The sequence below is a fragment of the Apus apus genome, chromosome 5, assembly GCF_020740795.1.
Source record: "Apus apus isolate bApuApu2 chromosome 5, bApuApu2.pri.cur, whole genome shotgun sequence".
Taxonomy (NCBI): domain Eukaryota; kingdom Metazoa; phylum Chordata; class Aves; order Apodiformes; family Apodidae; genus Apus; species Apus apus.
In genome coordinates, this window is record NC_067286.1 from 16,335,128 (window position 1) to 16,360,672 (window position 25,545).

At 51.3% G+C, this 25,545-nt stretch overlaps 1 protein-coding gene across 1 annotated transcript; it reads left to right on the forward strand.

Moving 5' to 3' along the window:
* The first annotated feature begins 249 nt into the window (after positions 1-249).
* On the forward strand, positions 250-18,681 carry IGF2 (insulin like growth factor 2). The gene is made up of 4 exons (XM_051621597.1): positions 250-751; positions 8,554-8,716; positions 15,483-15,649; positions 16,088-18,681. Exons 1-4 carry the CDS (start codon positions 644-646, stop codon positions 16,328-16,330), a joined length of 681 nt encoding a protein of 226 aa, XP_051477557.1. The 5' UTR covers positions 250-643; the 3' UTR covers positions 16,331-18,681.
* Positions 18,682-25,545: the final 6,864 nt, after the last annotated feature.

The following is a 25,545-nucleotide window of genomic DNA, read 5'->3' on the forward strand; positions in this document are numbered from 1 at the left end:
AGCCGCCCGCGAACAATCCGTGCGGCTGAAACTTTCTGTCCCCTCTTCCCTCCCTGAGCTGGACTCCGGAGGGTTACGAGAGAGAAGGAGGGAAGGAAGAGAGGGAGGGAGGGAAGAGAGGGGGTTAGACCGCTCTGCAAGATTATTGGCTGCGTGGCCGGGCTGGTGCTCGCTGGGGAAGTCAGAGCATGCCCGTTGGGGGGGTATAAAAGGGGGGCAGCCGAAGCGCTCTGCCTGTCTCCTCGCTCGTGGGGCAGCCAGCCGGGAGCAGCGAGCAGTCAGGCAGCCGGCCCCTCCGCCCCAGCCAGGGGGACGCAGTCCGTAAACACCAAGTGAGAGCCACCCAAGGGGCAGCCAAAGCAGGAGGAGAGAAAGAGAAGGAAAAAAAAAAAAACAAACCAACAACAAACGGGGGGAGAAAACCAGAAAAAAAAAGGGGGAGAAAGAAAAAAAAAAGAAAGGAAAGGAAAGGAAAAGGTCGCTCGCTCTCTAGCATAACAAAAATACCTGATTGTAACAAAATAACATCCTTCAGACAAAAATCAAGCAGGGACGTGACATAGTAAAAAGGCAAGGCGAGGAGCCAGGGAGCGGGAAAGGTGAACCAAAGCCGCGATCGCTGCTGCCAGGGCAGGAGAGCAGCATGTCAAGCGCTGGGGCACACACGGATGAGCGCTGCCGGCAGCCTGCCTTCCTCCCCGGCCCGCCGCCGCCGCCGCAAGAAGTTGAGAGTAGCAGCGGCAGCGCCAAGGTAAGCGCCGCTCCGCGCCGCCCTCCGCGGGCAGGGGCCGAGGGCTCCGCCGTGCCGAGCCGGGCAGAGCCGTGCCGAGCCGTGCCGCGCAAAGCCGGGCAGAGCGGCGCTCAGCCGTACCGCGCTGTGCCGTGCCAAGCCGTGCTGGGCAGAGCCGTGCCATGTCGCACTGTGTTACGCCATGCCGAACCGTGCCACAGCGGGCAGAGCCGTGCCGCGCTATGCCATGCCAATGCCACGCCATGCCATGCCACGCCGCGCCGGCCCCGCTTGGCCGCCGTCCCCAGGCGTGTCACTAGAGGGATCCCGAGAGCCGGCCCAGCCGGGGCTGGCGGGGCGGCCCGCCGCGGTAGGGTGCGGGTATCCCCGGGGGGGGCCGCGTCCCGGCGGCAGGGACAGCACGCCGCTGCCTGCGCCTGCCTCTGCCTGCGGCCCTCGCATCTCCCAGCGGGAATGCTGGCAGCGGGGCCCCTTGCGCGCAGCTTGCGCGCCCGAGCGGCGGCGGGGCCGTCCCGCGCGGAGACCCGCGGAGGGGCGTTCGGGGCCGGCTGGCGGCAGCGCGGCGTGCGGGATGCGCGGAGGGCCCGTGCGGGGGCCGGGCCGGCTGGCGGGCCGGGGCTATGCGAGGTCACGCAGGGCTGCGCGGCCCTGGCTGCCCGTGGCGCTCCCGCCAACCGGGGTTGTTTTGGGAGCGGGGAGACGCTCGCAGCGGCGCGGCGCGGAGAAGGGAAGGGACAGGCAGTTCTCCGGCTTCGGGGACCGGGGAGACTATTAAACTCTCTTCTGCAAAACATTGCGGCGTGTTCGGTCTCAGAGGGATAAAAATACAGAGAGGAAAAACAAGACAGCGAAGCCAAAATGGAGTGAGAGTTAATGGTTGGCATGCAGCCGTAGACTTTGTGTGATTATTTTTTTTCCCTTTTTCTTCTTCCTTCCCAGTTTCTTTTCCCTACAGTAATTTTTTTTTAAGAGCACAACTTGGAAAGGTTTGAGCAGTCTGTTGAGCAGTAGGGAATTCGGGCACATGAGGAAACTAGAATTTAGCGTAACTGTACCAGCAGATGTGGTTGCCTTGCCTCGAGCCAGTGGTACTTAAGCAGCGTTTCTGATACGCCAGGTCTCACTCAGGCGGCGTGGAGCAATCAAGTGTAAAAACACGGTTTGTGTGGGTGGTTTTAAATAGATACCTCGGGAGAATCACTGCTTTCAATTCAACCCTCCATCAAGGCTTCCTATACAAAGTCTGTAGTTTTCTTCCAAATGCTGGGATGTACCTGGAAGGCCAAGGTCTGGTTTTCTTTGGGTCCATTTGTTGTCAGGATGTGTGTGTGGCTTTTTTCCTTTTACTTTGCAGGGTTCAGCGTACTGGCTTTTTATTCCTCCTCTTGCCTTGATTTAGAGTGGAGTTGAGGAGCCTGGGTCATGGGGTTTTGTGAGGGTGACTTTGTGCTAAGGACATCTGGAGGAATAAAACTGACTGATACTTCGGATTTGAGCTTCACTGAGCTGTTTTGGACTCAACTTGACAATTTTGGTGGGGGTGAATGGGTCAGAGCTGTAAATCTTGCTCCATGTTGTCAACACCCACACAACTTCACTTAGCCTTTCAAAGGGGCTATCCTGGCTCCTGTGAAAATTCATTAAGGGATAAAAGATTTGACACTGCAGGTCCCCTCCTACTGCCACATGACATTTGAGAGACAAAATGTGTCTGCGAGAGTGTCCCAGTGCTTTTCTGACAGGTGATCCTTTTTGCAGCCTGGCTGGAGGGCTGTTGCTTTGACCAGGCAACCTGGAGGTGTGTGTGTGTCTTCCCATTGATTCCTATAGGCTTTGGAGTGAGCCTGGCTTGCCTCATGGAGCACCAGAGAAAAGCATTTCTATACTTTTCTTTTTTTAAATAAAGCAAACACAGCAGGTGAGGTCTTATTTTTAGAGGGATCGAGGAGTTGGTGTGTTTCCAGCAGTACATACGAGCACTGTAAGTGGCCCACCCTCTCCCCGCTCGTGTCCTGGAACTGACCTCTCCAATCCTTCTTTGGGTTGTCTTTGCTTTTAAAGGCCGCTGTGTGTCTTAACAGGGCAAAGAGATACTGGCCTCCCTTGACACGTTTATGTGAGGGGTCAGGAGAGGTGGGGGGACTTAGGAAAGAAATACCCCTTGGTGTTGCAGCCTGGCTCTGAAACAGTTAAAGCCGCTCTGCCAAGACATAAAGCAAGTTCAACGTGTTGTGGGAATATCATTTGCCAGTAGACTCTAGTCACCACAATTTCAGATTTAACAGCTTAACTTGCTGTTAACTTTTCCTGATATACTCCAGGTTCTGGAAGGGAATGCAGAAAGGAGAGAGGAACAATAAAGAAAGGAGTTAAGTGAGGCTACTAAAATGGACTTAAATCCCTTCCCTGGGTCCTGCCAGCTGTCTTTAGAAGAGTTAAGCAAGACTGCATTTCCTTTTTTTTATGCAATAAATCAAATGTTTCTGGGCTGCATACCAAAATTTGTGCAAGACGTTCTTACTCCCCAGTGGGGTGAGTAAATGGTACTGAATACCCCATTCACCTTTTTCAGCTTGATTTTTCCACAGCTATGGTAGTCCTTGCTGCAGCACTGATAGATGTGGGGTGCAGGCAATGCTCCCCTGCGTGTCCTGGCCCCTGTTTCAAAGGGAGAGGAGACAGGCATCTCTTCTCACAGGATGAAAGACGGAAAGGTGACCCCCAGTGCGGGGCAGAGTGGGCTGCTGATGGGGATGAGCAGTGAAGATAAAAAAGTAAGGGCTAAAAATAGCAGCAGCATTGCCAACCTCAGCCATATAAATGTCATGCGAGCCAGGTGCCAAGAATCAGGAGTTTTGTTTGGGTTTTTTTTTCAAGCCTGAGCTAAACAGCAAAACTCTGGGTCTTGGGTCGGTTTTATTTGTGTGACAGCTCGATGGTCAAAAGTTTTGTGTTTTGAAGCTTGCTTCTTCTAAGCTGAGGGTTGGAAATCTAATCCTTTCTCTTTTAGATTAAAAGGGAGGCTTTTCTGCAGCACAGCACATGGTGGCTCCTCTCTGCCTTTGGGTACCGCTGGGTGCTTCATCCCAGTGCCTCTGCCCAAGATGCAGCCTGGGTGGTTTTCAGCTGCCTCTTCTTGCTGGCCTCCACTAGCCCTTTGCTACTTGGCTCCTTGGGGTGCTGTGGCCCCTTGTGAGGTTACCCGTGGGCAGGAGTGGCACTTGCTTGGCATGTGGGAGGTTGGCGCGTGCCTGTGTCCTGCCCCTTCAGGAGAGCTGTACTCGAAACCGGATCAGCTCCCTGCTCTTCTGGGGCTGCCCTCCGAGAGGAGGAAAACAGGGAGACACTCAGCATCTCTCAAAGGCAATCGTCAGAGTAGCAAAACATCAGTCTGCCCACTTTCTTTGGGATGGGAGGAGGGTGGTGGAGGCTGATATGTGCAAACTGGGGTTTTCCCCTCCTGCACATACGGCTGGATTTGAGCCCATGACTTTTTGCTGTGCTCCCTTTTAAATGCTGTACTGCTCCTCAAAGAAGCAAGATTTTTTGGTTTGCTTTTTTCTGTCCAAATCCAAATTTTGCAGACTGGGCCATCTGTCAATTCCCTCCTACGTTGTTCTGTTCATATTAAATTGTAATGAAGGCCAGACTGAAGAAGGAATTGGGTCAGACAGGAGGTTTAGTCTCCATTTTTGGGGAAATGTTTGTTGCCCAAGAGAGGCACCGTGGTTTGGTTGGCTTAGCACAAGCCTGGATGCAAGGGATGCCTGAGCTGTCCTCCGAGATTTGGCAACAGAGCCTTGTAGCACATTGTGGTGTCTTGGCCCCCAGCTCCCCAGCAGCTGGACAGAAATCATCGATCCAACTGATTCTGCAGCAAATCCTGAACAAACAATTTAACAGCCTTGGGCAGGAAAGTGGCTCCACTGCAGGCTTGCCTTCGGGCTTGCTCCTAGCACACCACAGCCACTCAGAGAGAAGACCCTCTCTGTTGGTTTGTACCTGCTGGCTAAGTACTGCTGAGAGGTTTTTGGGGTTCTCCAGCCATGGGTGCAGGAGCCTGTGCTGTGAGGTGGGCATGTGCAGGAGTCCCAAGGCAGCTGGGACCATCCTGCATGCAGTAGGTTGTGGCCAAGCTGGCTCCAGCAGCAGCCTAGCTTTGTGTAGGGACCTAGGGATGCAGGGGAAGGCAGGAGAGGGACATGGAGGATGGGGAGCAAAGCAGACCCTTTCCTTGCAAGGAGAGGCTGGCATGCTCTGATGGCTTGTCTGAGCCTCTCCTGCACTGAGAAGGCTGCTTTCAGGTGTGATTCCCAGTATGATCCAGGGCACCTGTGCAGCCCAGAAATTCCTCTTGCATCACCCTCTTACATGCCATGGGGGGTCCAAGCCTTCATTAGGAGGAACTGGTGCCCAGGTTGGGCACCCAGCATGCCTGGCACTGCTGTTCCCATGGCCCCTAGTTGAAACTGCATCCTGGAGCATTTGAGCTCCCTGCTGGCATGTGAGGGGGAATGGCAGCTGGCATGGCAGATTCAACCTGCTTTGGCAAGAAAGAACCTTTGTTGGGTGTAGCCTCTCTCCTAGTGGACATGGGACCTTGTCCGGTAGGAAAGCACCTTGCTGACCTCGCACTGCCTAATTCCTGTTACCTCTCAGGTGAGCAAGGCTTTTTAATAAAAACCAAGGGTTTTCCAGCCATCGGTGTGAATTCTGCTTTACAGATGAGGCTTCTGTCCCTGTCCTAATGCTTGGAACAGAAACTAAAAGCAGTGATGTCCAATGCTTCCAGTGGAGAATGAAGGCTCAGAGGAATGCATAGGACTTAGACTAACAATACTGCGCTGGATTTGGCCATGACAACTGAAGGAAGCCACATGCAACCTGGACAGCTGGCATGGTGCTTGCAGCTGGGTCATGGCCTGTGCATACCCAGTTGTGCCATGTCACCCCATTTTGGGGAGCAGTGCCTGCTATGGCACCCACGCAGGTGTGAGCTCTCCTGCATGGGTGCTGCTCATCCCTGCTAAGGAGGAGTGGGAAGGGAGAATGATTGAAAGGTCATCGGGATGTGCTGCGCGGGTGACAGCACCTTGGGAGCCTGTCTAGCCTTCAGGTGAGGCTCGGTGTCTCTCTCTCCACAGGGTCAGTAGGGCCAAAGCGTGAGGGAAGAGCTTACAGGGTTGGGTTGCAGCCCCATCAAGCTGGAGTTCTACTGCAGCACTAGGTAGTAAATAAAGATGCTTTTTGCTTTGCTGCCTGGTTTCTCATTACACAGCTGTTGGAGTGAGCAGGGAGATGCCAAGGTGACAGCAGTGGAAAGGGCTGGTGGTTGATGCCCAAGCGAAGGGGGACGTCATTGCATTGCACACCTCCACATCAGCCTTGGATGACAGTGCTGGGGTCGTCCTTGACCTCATGGCTTCAGAGGGGCTTCCTGGCTGGAGTTATGGGGTGCGTGGGCACCCTACAAGAGCTCGCAGTGGAGGCAGGGCGGGCTGCCAGGTACTGCCTTGTTCTTGTGGCGCTGGTTGTGCAGGAGCAGCTATTTTCTGAGGAGTGCAAGGTTTTTTCCACAGAAGGTATCGGGTCTCTCTGGCATCAGATATCGCCTTGCTAACAAAACCTCACTCTCCTCTTGCTTGAGAGCATCTCAACCCTTTCTTTAGACTGGATGTGGAGGAAAAATGATGTTGGTCACCTCTGCCACTGAGGAAGCCCCTTCTGGGGAGCTGGCTCTGGCTTGGGGGAGGCCTGCTCATTAGTTGTGGTGCTCACAGCCAGAGCAAGCCTAATTGGGGATGGGGAATTACTGGGGTGTCCTGAAGTCCCATGTCAGGGGCTTTGGTGGTGGCACTGGCTGGCGTGCATCTGCCACCCTGGCAATGAGCATCTGGTGCTACCTGTGCCCTGGGGACACCAGCAATCAGGAGTGGCAGGTAAAAAAAGATGAAAAAGGAGAATAATTTTAAAAAAAGCAGCAAGATCATCACCATCTTGTTGTTTGGAGATCCAGCTGCCAATGATACTGCACTAGGGACATGACTCAAGCAGTGCAGGTGATGCTGTGGTCATGCTGGGATGGCCCAGCAAACACCCATAGGACACTTGATAAAAAAGTCAAGGTGAAAAGATGCTGGTGGTAAAACACTACAACTCGGCAGTGTCGCGCAATCACAGCCATTGTCATCCTTCTGCTCCTCAGTGTAATGTTGAGCAAAGCCTCCCAGGTGGGCCTAAGGGACTGGTGCTATTGGAAAAGCTGGTCCTGGTCCCATCACATGCTGGTTTGAGTCCAGTTTGTTCCCAGGGCTGCTGCCTCTCTTGTCCGGAGTCCTGGAGGGGTTTTGCCAGCTGTGTTGGTCTCTGCCCACACAGGCTGTGCAATACAATGGGCATCAAAGCCCAAGGCGGGGGAGGAAATGCCCCCCTCAGCCCACCCAGACTTTGCAGCCTCCGTTTTGGATTTTCTTGCTGGTGCTCAGAAGAGTTCATGACTTGTGAGCACAGCACATTTCTAGCAGGAATTATTTGAACTATGTGCTAGTAAAAAATTGGTAGCAAGGGTGGCTTTATTGCTGGCAAGACTGTAGCAGGGCCCCGGGGGAGCTGGGCTAATTTCCTGGCTGCGTGGCAGACTTCCCCCGTGACCTTGGGCAAGTCATTTAATCTATCCTGGGCTTCAGCTCCATCTCCAAGCATCCCAGGGGGGTGAGGTAATATTCATTAACTGATATTATTCTCGAGTTGCTCAGATGCTATGGTGATGAAGGCTGCATGTGAAACCCAGCATCTTAGCTGAGCCTTAGCAAGGAGAGCAATGCTCTGCTTGATACTTAGCATTGCCCCATGCCAGCTGCTTTTTCACCACACTTCTCATTGTTTTGAGCTGACCTGTCTGACCACCATCCTTATTTGGCTGTCTATACACAGTGATGTTCATCACTGAGGGACTCTTAATGCCTTGGAAGCACCCATGTGTTTTGCTTCATCCAGCAAGGCAATAGCACCCTTGCTTTACACCTGCAGAAGCTGACATCGAGGTAAAGCTTTTGGCTGGAGTGGAGTCAGGGGAAATCTTTGGGTTAGTTAGCAAATATCCAGGGAGTTTCTTTTTTAATCCTCCATGCCAGCTGTTACCCTCTGGGCTGTCCTTGGTAATGTGTACGGTGTGTTTCCCATGGGAGTGCTGCTCCTGTGGGATGTCTTCTCAGTTCCGGCTCGCATCTGCAAACACGGCTTGTGCAATCAGCCCCTTGATTACCCGAGCCTCAGTCGTGCAGGTCTCACATGCATGGGGTGAAGGCTGCTGCTCCCTGGCAAAACCCAGCTTTCCTCAAAAGCAGCTCTAGGACAGCTTGAAACTCGATTTGTTCCTGCTTTGGGGAAACATGCATTCAGGCAGGGCATGAAAATGTGTCATCAGAACTGAAAAAAGAAATAACTCTGCCAATGGTAATTTGAATTATTTCCTATGTAAAAGGAGGAGGGGAAAAAAAAAAATCATGCTCTTGGAAGTGCAAGGGAATTAAAAGCCTTTCAGAGGTAAGCAGAAGTGAGATTTTCCAATGAAAAAAATGCTTCAATGTGAACCTTGTCTGTCAGGAGTGGCTGACTGGTGGGGTGAGCGTGGGGAACCAGCCTCACACCAGTGGCCAGCTCAGCATTGCTGGTCCTTCCCTGCAGCATCCTGACATGTCTGGGCAGCAAACCCCAGGTGTGCTGCAGGCGGGGCATGAGGAGGGGGGAGGTGACAGAGAGGGGTCTCTTGCACTGTGTTAATGCTGTGTCTGTGTCCCCAGGTGCAGAGGATGTGTGCAGCGAGGCGAATGCTGCTGCTGCTGCTGGCTTTCCTGGCCTATGCGCTGGACTCGGCTGCGGCGTATGGCACGGCAGAGACCCTCTGCGGCGGGGAGCTGGTGGACACGCTGCAGTTCGTCTGCGGGGACAGGGGCTTCTACTTCAGTAAGTGCTCTGCAACTGCTGGTGGCAGACAGGGTGCTGCCTCCACCCCATGCCTTGCTTTGGTGCAGCCAGGCTGGGAGGGAAAGAAGGGGTTTCCCAGCCCAGTGCTTTTTGTGGTGGTGAGAAAAGCAACATGCTCAGGATGACATGCACTCACACCAATTTTGGGGACTGTCTAGTCCCTGGGGAAAACTGTGTCCTGCATTTGATGCTCAGGGCAGTCAAATATTGCTGAGGAGCCACAGGTGACTGGTTCACCAGTGATGCAGGCAAGTAATTCAAATAACAAGAATAACAGCCAGCTCTCTGTTGAGCTTGGGCCCTTGCTTGTTTTTAAACCTTGCTGCCTAAATGCTGTGTCCAGAGAGCACACAGGGAGCTAAGCAATCCCCCTTTTTGGGCAGGCTTCGCTTGGGTATAGCAGCAGCTTCTAGCTTGCTGCCAAAATATGCTATGTGGCCTCCTGGCTGTCTGCTGGTGAACCTGTCAGTGAAGAGTGATGTCTTACCATTGTGCAGTGCAGCTAGTGCAAAAAAAAAAAAAAAGCAGTGTTGCTTTTGTCTGCAGAGTGCAGGTGGCTTCAGGACAGTTTGCTGGAGTGGGCTTTCCAACAGGATGCTTTGGGGGTTTGGACAATTGTCATTAGTGGTACAATGGCTTAGCTGGTAAGCAGGGAGGAGAAAGAGTAAACCAGTAGTGGTGGATGCTCAGTAAGCTGTGGGTGAATGTGCCTCGTGTTATGCCTTGTTCTGGTATTTTGGTCCCCTTCTCTGCTTGGGAGAGGGAAGACTGTGTCTTGCTGCCCAGTGAACTGCAGAGTGACTGACTACAGGAAAGACCCAAAGAGGAGGAAGAGGATGGAGATACCAGCTGCACATGGTGCTGTGCATTTTTCAGTCTTGCCTCTGCCTTGGGAAAAGGAATGAAAAAGTCACTTTCAAGTAACAGGGAGCTTTTTGGAGTAGTGGAGTTGAGAGCCAGCCTAACTCATCCTAGTCTGCCTATGCAGGGCACAGGAGGTGCTGCACAGTTAGGAGATGACTCGGGATGTCCCTTCCCAGCCTGGATGCTCAGACAGATGTGGCTGATGCTGCCTGCTGAGGTTGGACACAGGGATCCCACATCCCTCAGCAGCCAGGGTTTGGGCTGTGTAATTTCGGGCAGGCGACTGGACTGCTGGTGGCTTTGCAGTTAGCTGGGGGCAACTGTGCTGCCCTGTCCTAGCTGAGCAGTGGGATGTTTTCACAGCCTCCCGGGTTTTGCAGGCAGGCGGTGCTTTTAGGAAGGCCCTGGGCGTGCTTTCTTCCTCTTGCTGAGCCTAGCAAGCGGCGAGGATTTGTATGTCAGGTGCCCTTTCTCATCTTCCCTTCTACCTTTCCTCTGCCAATGAGCCCCACGCTGGAGCTCAGCCAAGGCAGTGGGTCCAGGGCTGGTCTTACCAGCATGGTGAGGAGGTGAGCTCCTCTCCTGCTCTCACACCTCTTCCTCTCCCTTTATATATAGAGGAGCATCCATCTCCCTCCCATGGTTTCTCTTCCCTCCCCCCTTTCTCTAGGGATGAAAGGGAATGGGGCTTTTGTTTTATGGACAAACTGACCTCCTTTCACCTCAAATAACCCAGCTGTCCAGGCCAAAATAAAAACACTTTTGAAGGCAGACAAGTAGTTTGATGCCAAGTGGCCAGCCTGGTGTTTGCAAGAGGATTCTTGTCCTTTTTTTGTGTCCTCTCCCATCCACGCCTCCTTCTTTTTGAATATTTCTGGAGAGCCCAGGTGCCCAGGAGATGAAGCAAAGTCCCCCCAGTGCAGTATTTTAACCCCTTCAGCATCTGGCCAGACTGTGTAGGGCTGAAGACATTTGGGTGGATAGCTTTACTTGATGAAAGGTCTGGACATCCCCATCTCACTGTGTTTTTTTCCTTCTACCTCCATCAGCTGGCCTCATAAAGTGATTAATTCTCCTGACCATATCCATCTTCACTCTTAAACTCTCATGGATACACTACTGTCACCATATAGGTTTGATAGGGCACAGTTATGTTGCATGATCATGGGTTTACATCTTAAAACCGAGCCTCTGTTTGTCATGAGCTCTTCTCAGCATAGGAAGAGCAGCCTGTGCTAACTTATTTGTTTGTATGGGAGGTAAATGACTCGGGCAGCTCCTGCAGGTATAGGTGGGACCTGCTTGCTGGGTGGGGCTTGTCTCAAGCATCTGACTGGCAATCTTGGAAGAAACAAAAAATGGTATGAAAATCCACTATCAGTTTTCTACTGCGGCTTGGGACTGAGGATGTTGAAGCTGCCTCTGAGAACTGGGACTGCAAAAAAGCTGCAGCAGCAAGGGCAGGAGATGGCAGCGCTGGGGTTAGCAGGCCATGGGATGCAGGCTGGGCATGGCAATGTGCACCATGCCAGCCCTGCAGCCACGTCCTGGGAGTGTTCAAGTTGGCACCCTGCATGGTTTGCTCGCTGCCTCTACTGTTACTTCTCCCCTCTGTGACTTTTAAAGATTTTAGGGCTGGCCCGCAGGTGTGGCGAGGTGGTGGCATCCTGGTGTGGCTCTGTGGCCAGGTCGGGACCCCCTCTCCCTGCTCCCCGGCCCCCATCCCGGTGACGGCGGTATGGCCCTCGGAAGGATGCTGAGTGAAGCCCCGAGTGAATAAAGCAGGACAGGTCGAGAGGAAGCCCCAGCCGTGAAGTTGATGTCATGCAATACTGGCAGGGAGGGCAGAAGGGGCTGCAAGGGGAAAAGCGTCCGACTTCTCCGTAAACAACAGCTCCTGTTTCCTCCTTTCCAACAGCTGATAAGAATTTAGCTCTTTGCAGCCGCTTGTGCTGACAGGGCACATTCTTGCGCGCCCGCCGCTCCTCTGAATAATACTAGGAAAAGCAGGGGGAAAGCGCGGTGCCGGGGTGGGGGAGGGCCAGGCTGGGGGCACTGGGACGAGGCCCGGCGTCGCACAAAGGCCCCCTTGTTGCTCCCGACATTCCTGCGACAGGGGCGCGGGGGCTGTTTACACCCGAAGTCCCCTTCCACTCGGCTTGCCGCCTGATTGACCAGAGGAGAGGGGACCCGACCAGGGTGGCACCCGCACCGCGCGCACCGCTCCCCGCGGCATCTGTCGGGTGGGGAGCCCGGAGCAGCGGGGTGGCGGTGCCAGGGAAGGGACTCTCCTGTCCCCTCGTGGCCACGGCAGCGCCACCGCCTCCTGTGCAGGGACGTACCTGAGCTGCAGGTACGCGGCCTCCAGGTCCTGGCGGGAGCAGGTTTGGCTTTGCACCGCCACCGAGATGCCCAGCTCTCTCTGTCGGGATAGCCTGCTGCAGCCTCCGGGTTCTCCCGGATGCGGGTTTGGCTTTGCACCGCTGCGGGGATGCGCAGCTCTCCCTGCTGGGGTCGCCTGCTGTCAGACGGGAATAAACCCGTGCAGCCGGAGGGCTTTGCACTGCCGGGCTTTGCATCACAGGGCTTTGCACCACAGGGCTCGGCCCCTCGGTATAGCTGTGGGAGGTTTTGGTGGAGCACAGTTTGGGGAAAAAGAGAGCACAGCTATTCATTGGAGGCCGAGAGGAAGCGCATTTCCTCAGGAGCAGACAGTCGTCACTGTGAGTGCCACAGCCTGCTGCCCACAGAGCTCTCCCCTGCGGGCAAGTGATGGAGCAGCAAAAACCCTCCCTGTGTTTGGCAGTGGTGGTAAATCGAAATGCAACCCATGGGCAAAAGCCAGGAAATTCAACCTTTAGTCTGTGCATAGATTGTGTGGAACACACTCTTTCCCCAATCCAGGTCAGCAGCGATATTGCTCTAGCCAGAAACGTCCTGGCATCTCTTCCTGGGGTTGTTGTCTCCAGGTACTTTCTGTGACTAAATCCGTTTGTTATGTTTGCTGGTTTTTAATTATTTTTTCCTAAAGAAACTCTCTCACAGAGGATTGGATTGGCATTTGGCGAGACCTGTACGGACAGTTATGTAATGGGAAACGTGTCCTCTTGGACCGTTGCAGTGGAGCTGACATCAGCTCCAGCAAGGGGAACAACATGCAGCAGCTTTGTGCAAGGACGAAGGGGCAGTGTGGTGGGGCTGGGGGCTGTGCATGTGCCTGCTGGCTGGGCAGGGGCAGTGGGCAGGAAGAAGGGGCTGTGCTGCTGCTGTGGTCCCTGTTGCGAGCTCTAGCAGGCAGTGCCACACCTGGGTATTTGCAAATGCAGGGCTGCTCACAGCATGTGCTGCTGTGGTCTTGCCATGTGCTCCCAAGCCAGAAAGTGCCCTTGATGACAAGGCAGTGGAAATGCTTTACTTGTTTTTTTCTCCCCCCTCTTCTTTCCAAGCAAACACATAGCTGCAAATGGGCAACTTCTGTTTTTCAGTCAAGACATGTCAACCTTTTAAAACCCCAACTTCTCCCCAAACCGTGCTTGTCGTCACGTGTGCAACCTTCCATTCAGCAGGAGTATGAATGCAGCCCTCTGGGAGTGTGCTAGCAAGAGGGGGTGACTTTAATTTTTTTCTTTTTCTTGCAAGCTCTCCTTCTGCCCATGCTCAGGATACCTTTCTGGAGCAGCCTAATGCATCAGCAACCTGCTGCACATGCAGGTTTGGGTGCTGGGGTCAGTATGTGGTGAGCAGGAGCCATACATTGTGCAGGATGTCTGTGACAGTGGATGTCTCCCATGAACCTTGCTGGGCAAGAAGAATATATTCACCTGGCCCCAGGCTGGCTCCTCTCCCCTTTCTTTTTAGGATATCACCACCTGCTTTGCTGGCACTGGCAGCACTCTGTGGCTGTGGGCATCCAACACGTGCCCTGCCCTTTAAAAGGAGGGCCCAATCCAATGTACTTGTTGGCCACAAGCATTTGTAGAGAGGAAATTAAGCTACTCACAGTGCTCCGTTTTCTGAGCTTTTACGAAACAGGAACCATCCTTTTCACCTTCCTGTGGGGCTGACTAAAGGTCACACCTGACATTTTTTTGTAGAAAAAGTAAAGGAGGATGGTGGCACAGGGAGGAGGAATGTGGAAAACTGTGTTTTAAATGGCTCCTGAAGGTGGGCTGCATGGTATAAGTCAGCTGTGCCATTGCCCTGTGCCCTCCAGTGTGCTCACAACCTCTGAGCACAGTGGTGATGAACCAGTGTGGAGCCCAGGGCTCCCCTCCAGTGTGGGCAGGGCTGATTTTAACAGAGAGTGGGTGCTGTGCTGCCAGAGGCTTCACTCTTGCAGAGGCCATGATGAGGTGCAGTCAAGGGGTTTTTCATACTAGCGTTGCACACAGAGGGCTGCATCATGCATGGAGGGCTGCGTTGCACACAGAGGGCTGCATCATGCATGGAGGGCTGCATTGCACACATGGGGCTGCATTGTGCATGTTTGCATTGTACATGTATGTTTGCGTGGCATGTATGGGGTTGCTTTTCACACATGGGTTTTCCTTGCATCCATAGAAAACTCCCGTGCTTTACACTTTGTCCGGAGGCACTTAGGGTAGGCACCCAGATAGGGTATCCCCTCAGGAAATTTGTCAACACATTGCAAGCCAGGGCCCTTAAAATATTAACCAAGGCCAAATACTGCAGTGCCTGCTTCATCTGGAGTACAATGGGGAGGATCACAGGTCATGCAGGCCAACGCGGACCATTTTGTGTGTTCCTGCAGGCTGGCTGGGAGGCAGAGACCTGTTTGAGCATGGCACAGTGAACAGCATTAGACATCACACCTCCACAGCTCACTCTCAGTTTTTCCCATGTCCACATTCTCACGACCAGGATGCAGTATGGGATCCTGTTTGTGAGCCCTGCACCAGCTGGCCTCTGCTCCCCTCCCTGAGAGCACCCTGCCCTGCGGAGAGGTGCTCATGGCAGCATGCAGAGCCCTTGCTGCAAACCTTGTAACAGAGCAAGCACAGAACATGGCATGTGTGAAAACGTGGAGAAAGTAATTTCATTTTGGGCTGGTTTATGCTTTGGAGTTCACAATTCCCAAGCAAATTTGTTTTGCATCAGAAATTCAAATTTGCCCGTATCTTTTATTTCAAGAGCGGGAGGAAAACCAGTAAAATTCATCTAAGCTTTTCATCTGGAGTGCTTTGGCAGTCATTAAGCCATGACATGAAATGCACTCAGTTGTTGCTGCACCAGACACGGGCTTTTGCATCCTTCTGCAGTCAGATACGAGACTTATTAAAAGATTAAGATTAATAGCTATTCTTGGCGGGTGCGACAGCCTGTATTCTTTCTGCAGCTGTCTCAGAGCTGTCCCATCTGGTAAAATTTAGCTGCCTTGGTTCGCTTCACCTGCCTGAGCGTCGACCCAACAGAAAGAGGTTGGCAGCCGAAATGCCGCACTGCTTCTTTCTAATAAAACTTATGTGCCAGGATTAACATCAGAGATGGTCGTAGTCATCAAGACGGCCCTGGTAGCTGGGCTGGGCTCGAGCTTCCTCACTATAGCTGTGCCTGAAAAGGCTGCCTGCACCAGAGCTATAGAAGGGGAATAAATCACCACCATATAAAGCGCCTTTAATTAGTGCCATGCGCGCGCGGGGAGCCCTGTTGGCATCCACAGCGTTTGTCTGGGAAAGCCTTAATGTGAAACTCAGCTGGTTTGCGGGCTGGTTTGGAAAAGTGCTGCTATTTTTGAAATGTGTGGGACCCACCAGGCTCGAGCGGCTGGTGGAGGGATGCCTGCAAGAGGTTGGGCACCATGGAGCGGGGAAAAGGGTCTGGTCCACACTTGTGGCTAATGCCGGGGTCTCTGCCGTTGCAGGTAGACCGGTGGGACGAAATAACCGGCGGATCAACCGGGGAATCGTGGAGGAGTGCTGCTTTCGGAGCTGTGACCTGGCTCTGCTGGAAACCTACTGTGCCAAGTCTGTCAAGTCCGAACGTGACCTCTCCGCCACTTCCCTGGCGGGCCTGCCGGGGCTCAGCAAGGTAGGGGATGTGATGGTGGCCCTTCTCCAAAATGAATAGCAAGTGAAAAGTTGGTTAAGGCCGCAGATGGGAGAGGACAAACCACAGCTGCAAGATCTGTTGCTTCTGCAAAGCCTTTGACAGATGGCCACTGTGGGCAGCGTATGCCAAATACCCTGTAGAAAGTCAGCTTTTAATGAGGTGGGGTACCAGAGGTGGGCTGGATCATAGAATGGTTTGTGTTGGAAGGGACTTTTAAAGGTCTAGTGCAATCCCCCTGCAATAAGCAGAGACATGTTCAACTAGATTGGGATGCTCAGAGCGCCGACCAGCCTGACCTTGAATGTTGCCAGGGAAGGGGAAATGTTTCCAGGGGTGGATGGAGGTCAAAGCGGAACTCCTGCCCAGGGGGCAGGTAGGCTTGTGGTGAGGCTGACGTTGTATCCTGTCCCCTTGCAGGAGACCTTCCAGAAGCCCTCGCACACCAAGTACTCCAAGTACGACGTGTGGCAGAAGAAGAGCTCCCAGCGGCTGCAGCGGGAGGTGCCCGGCATCCTGCGGGCTCGCCAGTTCCGGTGGCAGGCGGAGGGGCTGCAAGCAGCCGAGGAAGCCAGGGCGCTACACCGTCCCCTCATCTCCCTGCCCAGCCAGAGGCCCCCGGCGGCACGAGCCTCCCCCGAAACGGCCGGCGCCCAGAAATGAACCCTGACCAGCCGTCTCGATTTTTGATCTCCCGGGGAAGGGCGGGAGGACTGGCGAGACCCGGCCCCCAAGCCCCTCCGTCCCCCGGGGCTGCCGAGCCGAGGAGCAGGGCGGCAGGTCAGGCCGCTCCGGCCCCAACCCAAGAACTGACCCAGCAAGGAGGGGATGGCGGCGGCAGCGGCGGCAGCAGCGAGCGGCGCCGCTCCCGGCATCGTCCTCTCGGGGTGGGGGGGGGGTGGTTGCGTTTCCCGGGCCTGTCTTGTTCCCCTGCGCCCCCAGTATTTCCAAGCAAAGGGACAGTTTTGGCACTTGAACTTTTTTTGCTGCCGGGTGCTGCGTGACATCCCCCGGTGCCAACGCCAGAAGACAAAGAGCAAGAGGGAAAAAAAAGGATATGAAGTTATATTTTTATTTTAATCTTTTTTTTTTCTCAAGAAGAAGAGTCCATTCCGTGTCTTTCTTGACAATAAAGTGAAAACAAAAGTCAAATGGGGAGATATATTGAGGGGTATACATTTTTTTTGCCTCATTCCCACCCCACTTTTTTTCTTTTTAGCTTTTATAACTTTCTTTTGCACCTTTAAAAGAAAAAAACATACCTGAAGAAGTTCCGAGGAGCCCCCATCTGCATTTTTGTGTGTGTGCTTCATTACAAGATTCCAAATCGACTTGCACCTTTTTTGAAATCATTGATGACATGAGAAAGAGAGGAACAGGAGAGAGAAAACAAGAAAGAGAGAAGAAAAAGGAAAGAGGAAAGAAGAATAAAAAGTGAGCTGATGCTCACTTTAAATGGAGGAGGCGTCTGCATTGCACATTTGCAACGGATTTAGTTGATTTATATATATAATATATTATATAACTTTTTTGGCAAAAAAGCACTATTTTTATGGGACATTTTGTGTAGTATCTGAAGAGGGATTGTAATGTTTAAAATGTGTTATGGTGCTAAAGTAAGTTGGAAGGGAAAAAACCCAGAAATAGCAAGGGAGGGTGGGGAGGGAAGGACAAGATAGCGAATACTGAACTTGAAATTTTAGCTTTTCGTTTTAGGAAAAGTGTGATAAATGTGTTTCTTTTCTCTTCTAAAATATAGCTTGGTCATGACCATATGAGCTAGTTGGCTGTTACTCATGTACACAGATGCACGCACACAGAGAAATACATTGACACGCATCCTTTTTTTAATAAAACAAAAACAACAACTAAACACCATGATTTAGACTAAAAGGGACCTGTTCTAGAGACAAACTATTTTGAATGGTGAAGGTGTTGCCAGTTACAACTTGAGGCCCTGCGTCTGCATGGACCCCCCAGTGGAGCTTGGCTTCCCGACCTGCGGGGGACCTACCGCTTCCTCCCCACCCTAGCGCCTTGCGCGCCCACCCGTGCTCTGGCAAGTGGGCGGGTGGGTGGGAGGCCCTCGCTGCTGAGCCCCTGCAGAAGCGCCAGCTCCGTGCCCCATCATCTCTTTTTCCTTCTCTTGCCCTTTGCGTCCTTCTTGCCGGACCCCCTTCCCTGCCCCGTGCCCCCTGCCCTCCTCCCCTGGCACCCCCAGGGCTGTGGAGGAGGGGGGGCTGCACCCAGGGGGCTGCAGGGCTAGCACCACTGCACGGGATGGGGGGAAAGGGCAGGTCTCTGGCTTGAGGCTCAGGACTTGGTGAGTGGATGGGTTTGAGAGGTGGGCAGAGGGCTGTAAAATAGGTTGGTTTTAAAATAATATATATTATCTGTCTAGGAACCGTAAAAAGGGGGAAATCAATTACATCTCCCTATGATATACTCTCACTTGCTAATAAAATGGGGACACTCTGTTAACCAGTTCTGTACTTGCTTTGTCTTATATATCCATACATTTAAAACATAAAAAAAAAAGACTACTTGAATTGCATTCTATTTCGTGGTTTGGAGGGGAGGGCTAGAGGGAGTCTTGAAAGGGGGAGGATTTTAATGTGTAATCCTTTTGTTTGCTATTACCTTGCAATGTTGAGCCATGAAGCCTTTGTTTAAAAAAAAAAAATGGCACTACAATACACAACAAAGAAAACCCTTTATTTATTTTATTAAATATATATGGAAAAGAATGAAAATTGGTCCAAATTGGAGGGGAAGGGAAGTGGGTGGGTTGGGGAAGGCAGAATAAAAACACAACAATTGCAATTAATTTACTTTTTTTTTTTTTTTTCCTTTTCATATGTCTTTTTTTAAAAGAAACCTAGTTTTTATTTTTTAAAAAGAGGAGTAAAAGCTTTCCTGGATGCTTTGTACCAAAAAGAAAAAAAGAAAAAAAAAAAGAAAAAAAAAGAAAATCTGTTGAGCAAATAAATATCCATCCAGAATATGAAGCCTGACTTTTCTTTTACTTTTCGTTTATTTTTGTTGCTGGGGTGAGAGTTGGGTGGGGAGAAGGCCATGCCAAGCACCACTCTTCTTGGAGGGAGAGTGTGTTACAGGGCTCAAAACTGTAAGAGAGGTTGAGGCACTGTGATGCCTGAAAACATCCCTGAAGCCTCAGTCCCGTTGCTGATGCCCCCTGATCTTGCGTGAGATTTGGGGATATTTCCCAGTATGTGTTGGGATTTGCTTAGCTTCAGTTTTGTATGAGTTGGGCTGTTCCTGGACACCCAAAAGCTGAATGGGTGCTGAAGATGTGCCAAAGGCAGAAAGGAGGAAAAAAAGTTTCATCTAGATTAGGTTTCCTTGTAGACAGAGCTTCTCTGGTTTCTCAGGGTAGATACATTTTTGGGGATCCCAATGAGCTGCTTTTTGTTGCACATAACCATTGTGCACCAGTGCAAATGGGAGGTAAAATACTGTGATTCCAGTTCAGTAGTAGAGCAACTGCTGGGTGAACACTGTCCAAGCAGCCCTAATCCCCCAGATCAGCCAGAGACTGCTTCATCTGCACAGTCCCACTGGCATGGCCAAGACCTAAGCACCTTGCTAAGTCCAGCCTTCTGCTCCAGATGACTTGAGCTGGAAAAGATTTTCCACCTCAAAAGAGGACTCACTGATTTAGGCACTTAGGAATGCATATTTTAAACCAGTTTAAGTTTTTAAATTTTGCAGTAAGCAAAAATTTTAAATTTTTCAGAGTTCTTTCTCTTGGGATTTTTGTGGTTGGTTAAAATGGTTTTTGCAGGGCTGGCTGCTTCCTTTGCACATACACTTTACTGGAGGTGGAAAAAGGATGTGTCTGCTTTCCTGTCCCCATCCCACCACCTGCCTCAGCCCTTTGGCTTTCTTTGCACCAAAAGGTGTTCCTATGCAGAGTTGAGGTCTGACTTTATTGTGGCTTCTGGTGGCCACTGCTGGAAATTTTGCCTTTGGGAGATTTGGTTTTTGCTGTGTAAACTGCTATCTTGGAGGAAATTTAGTGATTATTAAAAACCAAGGAAAACTTCAGCTAGATCTCTTGCCTGCCTCCCCTAGGGAGCAAAGCACTGGTGGTGGAAGTGCTGTAGGGGTGATGGTGCTGATTCCAAGCACAGCTCATCTTTAACCCTCCTTTCTGCCATGTACCTGTCCCAGGTCACTGTGGGGACAGAGTAGAGCAGTTCATTTTTTTGGATAGGAAGGAACTGTTCAAAATGTGCTTTCCTGCCTTTTGGCTGTCAAGGACTGTGTATACTTTCAAGTGGAAACCCAAGCAGCCACAGGAACTTCTAAGCCTGGTCCTGGCCAGTGGGTGGGAGACTAGGTGAAACTGGACCTTTGCTCCAGCTCACGTTCCTTCTGTTGCCTGCAAAGCCTCTTGCAGGTCTGCAGGTAAGTCCTAGCCTTGGCTTGGAAATCCCAGACTGTAGGCTTGACAGCCATCCCAAGACGCTGTGTTTGGTCCGATGGAATGACAGAATTTACTCTTGATTTTTGTACACACAGACACAGCTCCCAGGGCTTAGCTGCTGGATCACAGAAGCATGGGGGGGCTGCAGAAGCAACTAGCAGTGCTCCCTGGTGAGGGACAACTGGCAGGTCTGGGCACCAAACTCATTCCTCATCAAGCTCTGTTGGTCCAGTGACTTCCACCTGCTACTTTGCTGGCATGTAAGAGGGTGGGGTGGCAAAGGATTATTTCAGCAGAGAGGTCCTGGATGCTACCTAGAGCCCCAGGAAGGACTGGGAAAATCACCTGCTTGTCCTAGCTCAGCCCTAGTTCTGGCCCTTGAGTCTCAGTATTATCTCATTATTAGCTCTGCAGGCAACAACAAGCAAATGGATTTAGCATAAAGCATCTTTTCAGAGGGTGTTTCTCCAGTGTGATACACACAGGTTTATTGGGAAGGAGGGAGTATACGACTTGCTGTATGGAAGTGGCCACAGACATTGCAAGGTGCATAAATCAGTGTCTCTGGCTTTGTCTGGATAGGGGGACGTACAGGGGAAAAACCCACCAACACATTTTACCCCTTTTTTTCCCTTTGCATTATTTCTTGGGCTTTTTTTTTTTTTTTTAATCCAGAAAGCAGCCGAGCTGTTTTTCTAGCTTTCAGTTCCTCCCACTTCATTTTTTTTAAGACTAGGTGAGCCATAAAACACCCCAAGGCTGGTGTAGCACAGCAGTTCTGTGGTTCCCAGTGCAGACAGATGGGGAACACCCGTCCGTCCTAGGCGGGGTCTGGCATTGCTGCTAAGGGCCTGGGGATGGCTCTCACCGTTCCCCAAAGCACTGAAGGATGCTCTGGCTGTTAGCAGGGATTGCACTGTAGCAGGCATGACTTCAAACTGCCGGAAAGGCGCGGGTCCTCACAGGAATCTTGGCCCACTTCACTGCTGTGCTCTCAGCTGTGCACCCTGTCGCCAGCAATAAAATACCTGCCTCGCTGTTCAAAATTACTAAAGATGAATTCAGCTGACTTTTCTAGGCTCTCACCTGTATTTCATGGACACGTTTGTGCTTCTTTGTTGCCCAGCTTTAGAAAGAGCATAGCTCACAACTTTAGGACAGCGAGATAAAATACCAACAATTATAATGTGAAGCACAGTATTTGCATGCTTTTCTATGGGAGAAGTGCTGAGACAGTCTCTTTGTCCCCGTTTTCCCCTCAGTTTGTTTAGATTAAGTCCATGCTACTCCTGTAGAAGATCACATCCTTCCCCTGTGTCAGACTCAAAAGGAACTGATTTGGGAAGGCAGTCAAAATCTGGAGGTCTTGTTATAAACTTGTTATTGCAAACTAACATTATAAAAAAACCTAAGTAATTTCTTAATAGAAATCTTCCCCCAAAGTAGCCAGGTTTTTTGTCTCATTGCCTGTACTGGCAGGCCAATGGTGTCTTATCAGGTCTGGTGGCTAGAAACTATCTCCTAATGACCAAAGATACCTGTTCTAATGACATCCCTGCCTTTCGTCTTCTCTCCCTGGACAGAGGAACCCTCTCCTTCATTTCACCAAGGTTAAAATACAAACTCTGCCAGCATTTCGGGTATAGTTTCCTTAAGGTCCATGTCAGGAGCACAGGGACCTCTAAGGGTACCCCTCCAACTTCTAGGACTGGGAATTTCCCTATCCTTTCCCCTCACTGAAAAAGATCACCAGGAACAGGAATTTTGGAGACTTGATATTCCTGTCTCAAGCCAGAAGGGCACACTGATAATGGTAATTGTTGTTTTCTTCACAGCTGGGGCATAGCTGCTAAGGGAGGGAGGCGATTAAGAGAATATTAAGACTTCATCTTCCAAGAGTTTGTTGCTTCTGTTCCTCCTCCCTCTCCTCTCCATTCCCCATGCTTAGCAAAGAAAGCGGCAGGAGTATTATTTCTCAAGGCCTACTCTGACGTCAATACGCAGGGTATTTATTTATGAAATTGAATCTAACAGTGGGGGAGAGAGAAGCGGAGGAAGATGGACGCGCAGAGCTAGCAGCTGCCAAGTTATAACAGAGCAGCAACCTCCCAGTATTTTTCTACCCTCTTTCTGGGGGAGGGATGCAGTGCCCAGAGCTTCGGAGGCCCAGGGAAAGTGAGATGGAAGAGAGAAAGGGAAAAGGCAGCTTAGCATTGAGAGCAGAGGAAAGGTACAGTAAGGGGAGGACCTAAACAAGTTAAATAGCCCATTTCTGGTGTTGGGATACTCAGGTTCAGTCCTTATGCAGCGAGGGGAGCACTGTTAACACTTGCCTTCAGGCAGGCTCTGACCAGGCTCTAGCAGCCCTTTCCTCTCAATCTCTTTGGTCTTTACACAGAAAAATCAGAGGGAAATTCCAGGCCAATAAATAATTTCTCCTTGTGATGCTCCTTCCCTGCTTCCTGTTTCGGGCTCAGGCAGCAAAACAGCTGCCTGAGAAGCCAGCACTGGAGTTAATATAGAGTTGTCCGCTGCAGTCAATGAGAAACAGTTTTCCAGAGTAGAATCACGAAATCACGGAATTGTCATTGTTGGAAGAGACCTCTAGAGATCATCTAATCCAACTCCCCTGCTAAAACATGATTTCCTAGAGCACATTACTCAGGACTGCATCCAGGCAGGTCTTGAATATCTCCAGAGAAGGGAACTCCACAACCTCCGTTCCAGTGCTCTGTCACCCTCACTGTAAAGAAGTTTTCCCTCATATTTAAATGGAACTTCCTGTGTTCTAGCTTGTGTCCGTACAAATTTTGTCCATTGATGTTACCAGAAGCATAAAGATATGAAGTTCAAAAAGGGAGAGTAGTTTATTTACTTTCCCAAGGAGAACAGAAACCTGGTGGAGGGGAGAGGAGGAAAGCTCGAGGAGCCTGAGGAGCATAGGTGACCATGACACCATGGTGCCTCCAGCTTCAACTCTGGCAAGAGCTGGGAGAAGGTGGTTTTGAGCATCCCTCACCAGCCTGGAAGTCATGCATGGAAATTCGCACACTTGGGGATGGAAGTAGAGGAGGACAGCTTTTGACTTTCCCAAGTACAGCTATCGTATCGTATGCTAACCAGCATATGATAAGGCTGGGCAGGGAAGGGAGGGAAAGGAAAACACCCGTGTGAGCATGGAAATAAAATTCTCCATCTTTAACTATCTGGGCTCCTCCAGGCTTATTGTTGGAAGCATGTAATGAAAGCCGTAGCTGAACAGCTCTTCTGTCAGCCTGGGGGAAGCCCGCTGCATAGCAGCTGAAGGAACCCTGCAGGTCTCCAGCTTTGTTGTCAAAGCCCCTGCCTTTCCTGGGATTTCCCTGCTTACTCCTCATTGCCATGTACAAAAAGGAGTTGATGCCCTAGATGAATCCCTCCCTGCGAAGGTTCATGCCCTTGCAAACAGCTTCAAGGTGTCAGCCAGCCCCGAGCATATTGTTTCTCCAAAACAAGGGAAGAGAGGCATGTTCTGGAGATCTGTTTACAAGTCGGACTATCTCCAGTTATATAATGACACAAGCCTGGCTGCCAGCAAGTTGTTGCTCCAAGTTGGGGAAGACAATTAGATCGCCTCTCAGGGCGGTGAGTGTGCACAATGCAGGCTTTGTGCCACCCTGCCACCAGCTCTGGCATGCAAGAGCAAGCCTGGCGAGCCTGTCCTCTCCGGAGAAAGAGGAGGCAGAGGGAAAGGAAAAGCCCCTAGCCACCTGGGTGGGTGTGCCTGTGCCAGAGCAGGGATGGCTGCTGAGGGCCTGGGAGGCGCCAGGGAAGGAGCCCGTCTGCAAGTGTTTTCCTGTCCTGGCAGCGAAGGGATGAGGGTAAATTGGTCATCACACTGCAGGGCAGAGACAGCTCTGACCCCTCCACTGAAAATGGCACAGGAAGTTTCGGTGTTTGGCTTCCTGTGCTTCCTGGTGCACTGATGGATTTAGGCTCTTTCTGAAAGTCTTGGCACTGCCTGTCAGGTCAATGGAAAAAATGTGGTATCTAGAGATGGGAAATACCAAACCTACTCAGAAATGCACTCGTTTAAAAGGGAAAGGTGGTTTCTGGGTGACCTTGCATTCCTGTCCTCGATGGATGTGGAGGGGAGCTGTGCCTTGGAAAATGCACAGTCTGGACTGCTGCAATGCAACCTGTGATGAACATTAGCTGGGTTCTGCTCAGAGGCACACCTGGGCCACAACATACTTCTAGTAGCATTAGGCTGCCAGAACTGCACACCTAGCCAAGGGAGAAATACTGCTACTGCCATCCCCTCAGCATGGTGGGGCTGGGGCATGCCATGGAGCTGCAGGCAAAGAGTATCTCAGCTCTGCTGCATGCAACAGTGGCCCTGGTTTCAGGAGGCAGTGATGCACAGAGAGGAAAGATGGTCTGAAATAAAATACCCCATGTCATCAACAGCCACAGATTAATTAAATGAAATTGCTCATTGCTGCAAGGAGTTAGTGAAAGAAAAACACTGGGAAGAAATGTTATCTCTAATGACTAAAGGCATGTGTAGCTGGGCTGCACAGGGAGGTGTTGATAAACATGGCTAAACCCTCGTGCTTCTGAGGAGCTGAGCTCTGATAGCCTGTGGGGCTGAGGAGACTTCTGCTGGCAGCTTGCTAGTGCATTGCTGCGCATGCTGAGCACTTTCACCTTGTCCTCTGCAGTGTTGCCACTGGCTTCATGGAAAGCTGAGTGTTCAATTAAATACACCACTGCTCTGAACTGGTCCAGATGCTCCCACTTACTGGGACAAAGGTGACTCGTGGACTTTTTTTCTTTTGCGACCATGGCAGGAATCCTTATATTAGTGACAGTGGTTGCAAAAGATATGTGTAAATCTGCTTTGCAGATAAACCCTCTGCTTGCAGAGCTCCCTCAGTGTTCACAAAGCACGCCTGATCTGCACGCCCATCATGCAGTTTACTGGATGTCCAACCCATGCATGTGGATGTCAGTAAAGCCCTAATGGTGACCGTGTACTTGCCTGTGACACAATACTACTCTCAGCCCAACCCAGCAAAAACAGTTCCCTCTGGAAGTGAGTCATATTTCTTCATCTTTCGAACCACTTCAAGCAATTTGTCTTGCAGACTTTCTGACTACATTTACATAAAATGCATCCTTCCTTTCTTTTTATTCCTGGTTCTATGCATGGGGTTATAATAGAAGGCATGATTGGAGGTCACTGTGACACACACAGACACACACAAGGGAGAGCATGCTGTGCTTTTGGTAGGTACCTAGCAATGCTTATGCAGGTGGCAGGCTCTTGGTTTCCCTGGGCACTCGCAACACGCCAGCACAATGAGAAAAAAGGCTAAGCTGCTGGGCGCTGCCAGAAACTCTGTGAGTTTGTCTACAAAGTGCAGTTTGTAGACACGAATAACCT

Excerpts from the sequence above, each read along its gene's own strand:
- IGF2 (XM_051621597.1), top strand. The coding sequence starts at position 644 with ATGTCAAGCGCTGGGGCACACACGGATGAGCGCTGCCGGCAGCCTGCC. Across the intron at positions 8,717-15,482 it reads GGACAGGGGCTTCTACTTCA|GTAGACCGGTGGGACGAAAT; the intron begins GTAAGTGCTCTG and ends CTGCCGTTGCAG. Across the intron at positions 15,650-16,087 it reads GCCTGCCGGGGCTCAGCAAG|GAGACCTTCCAGAAGCCCTC; the intron begins GTAGGGGATGTG and ends GTCCCCTTGCAG.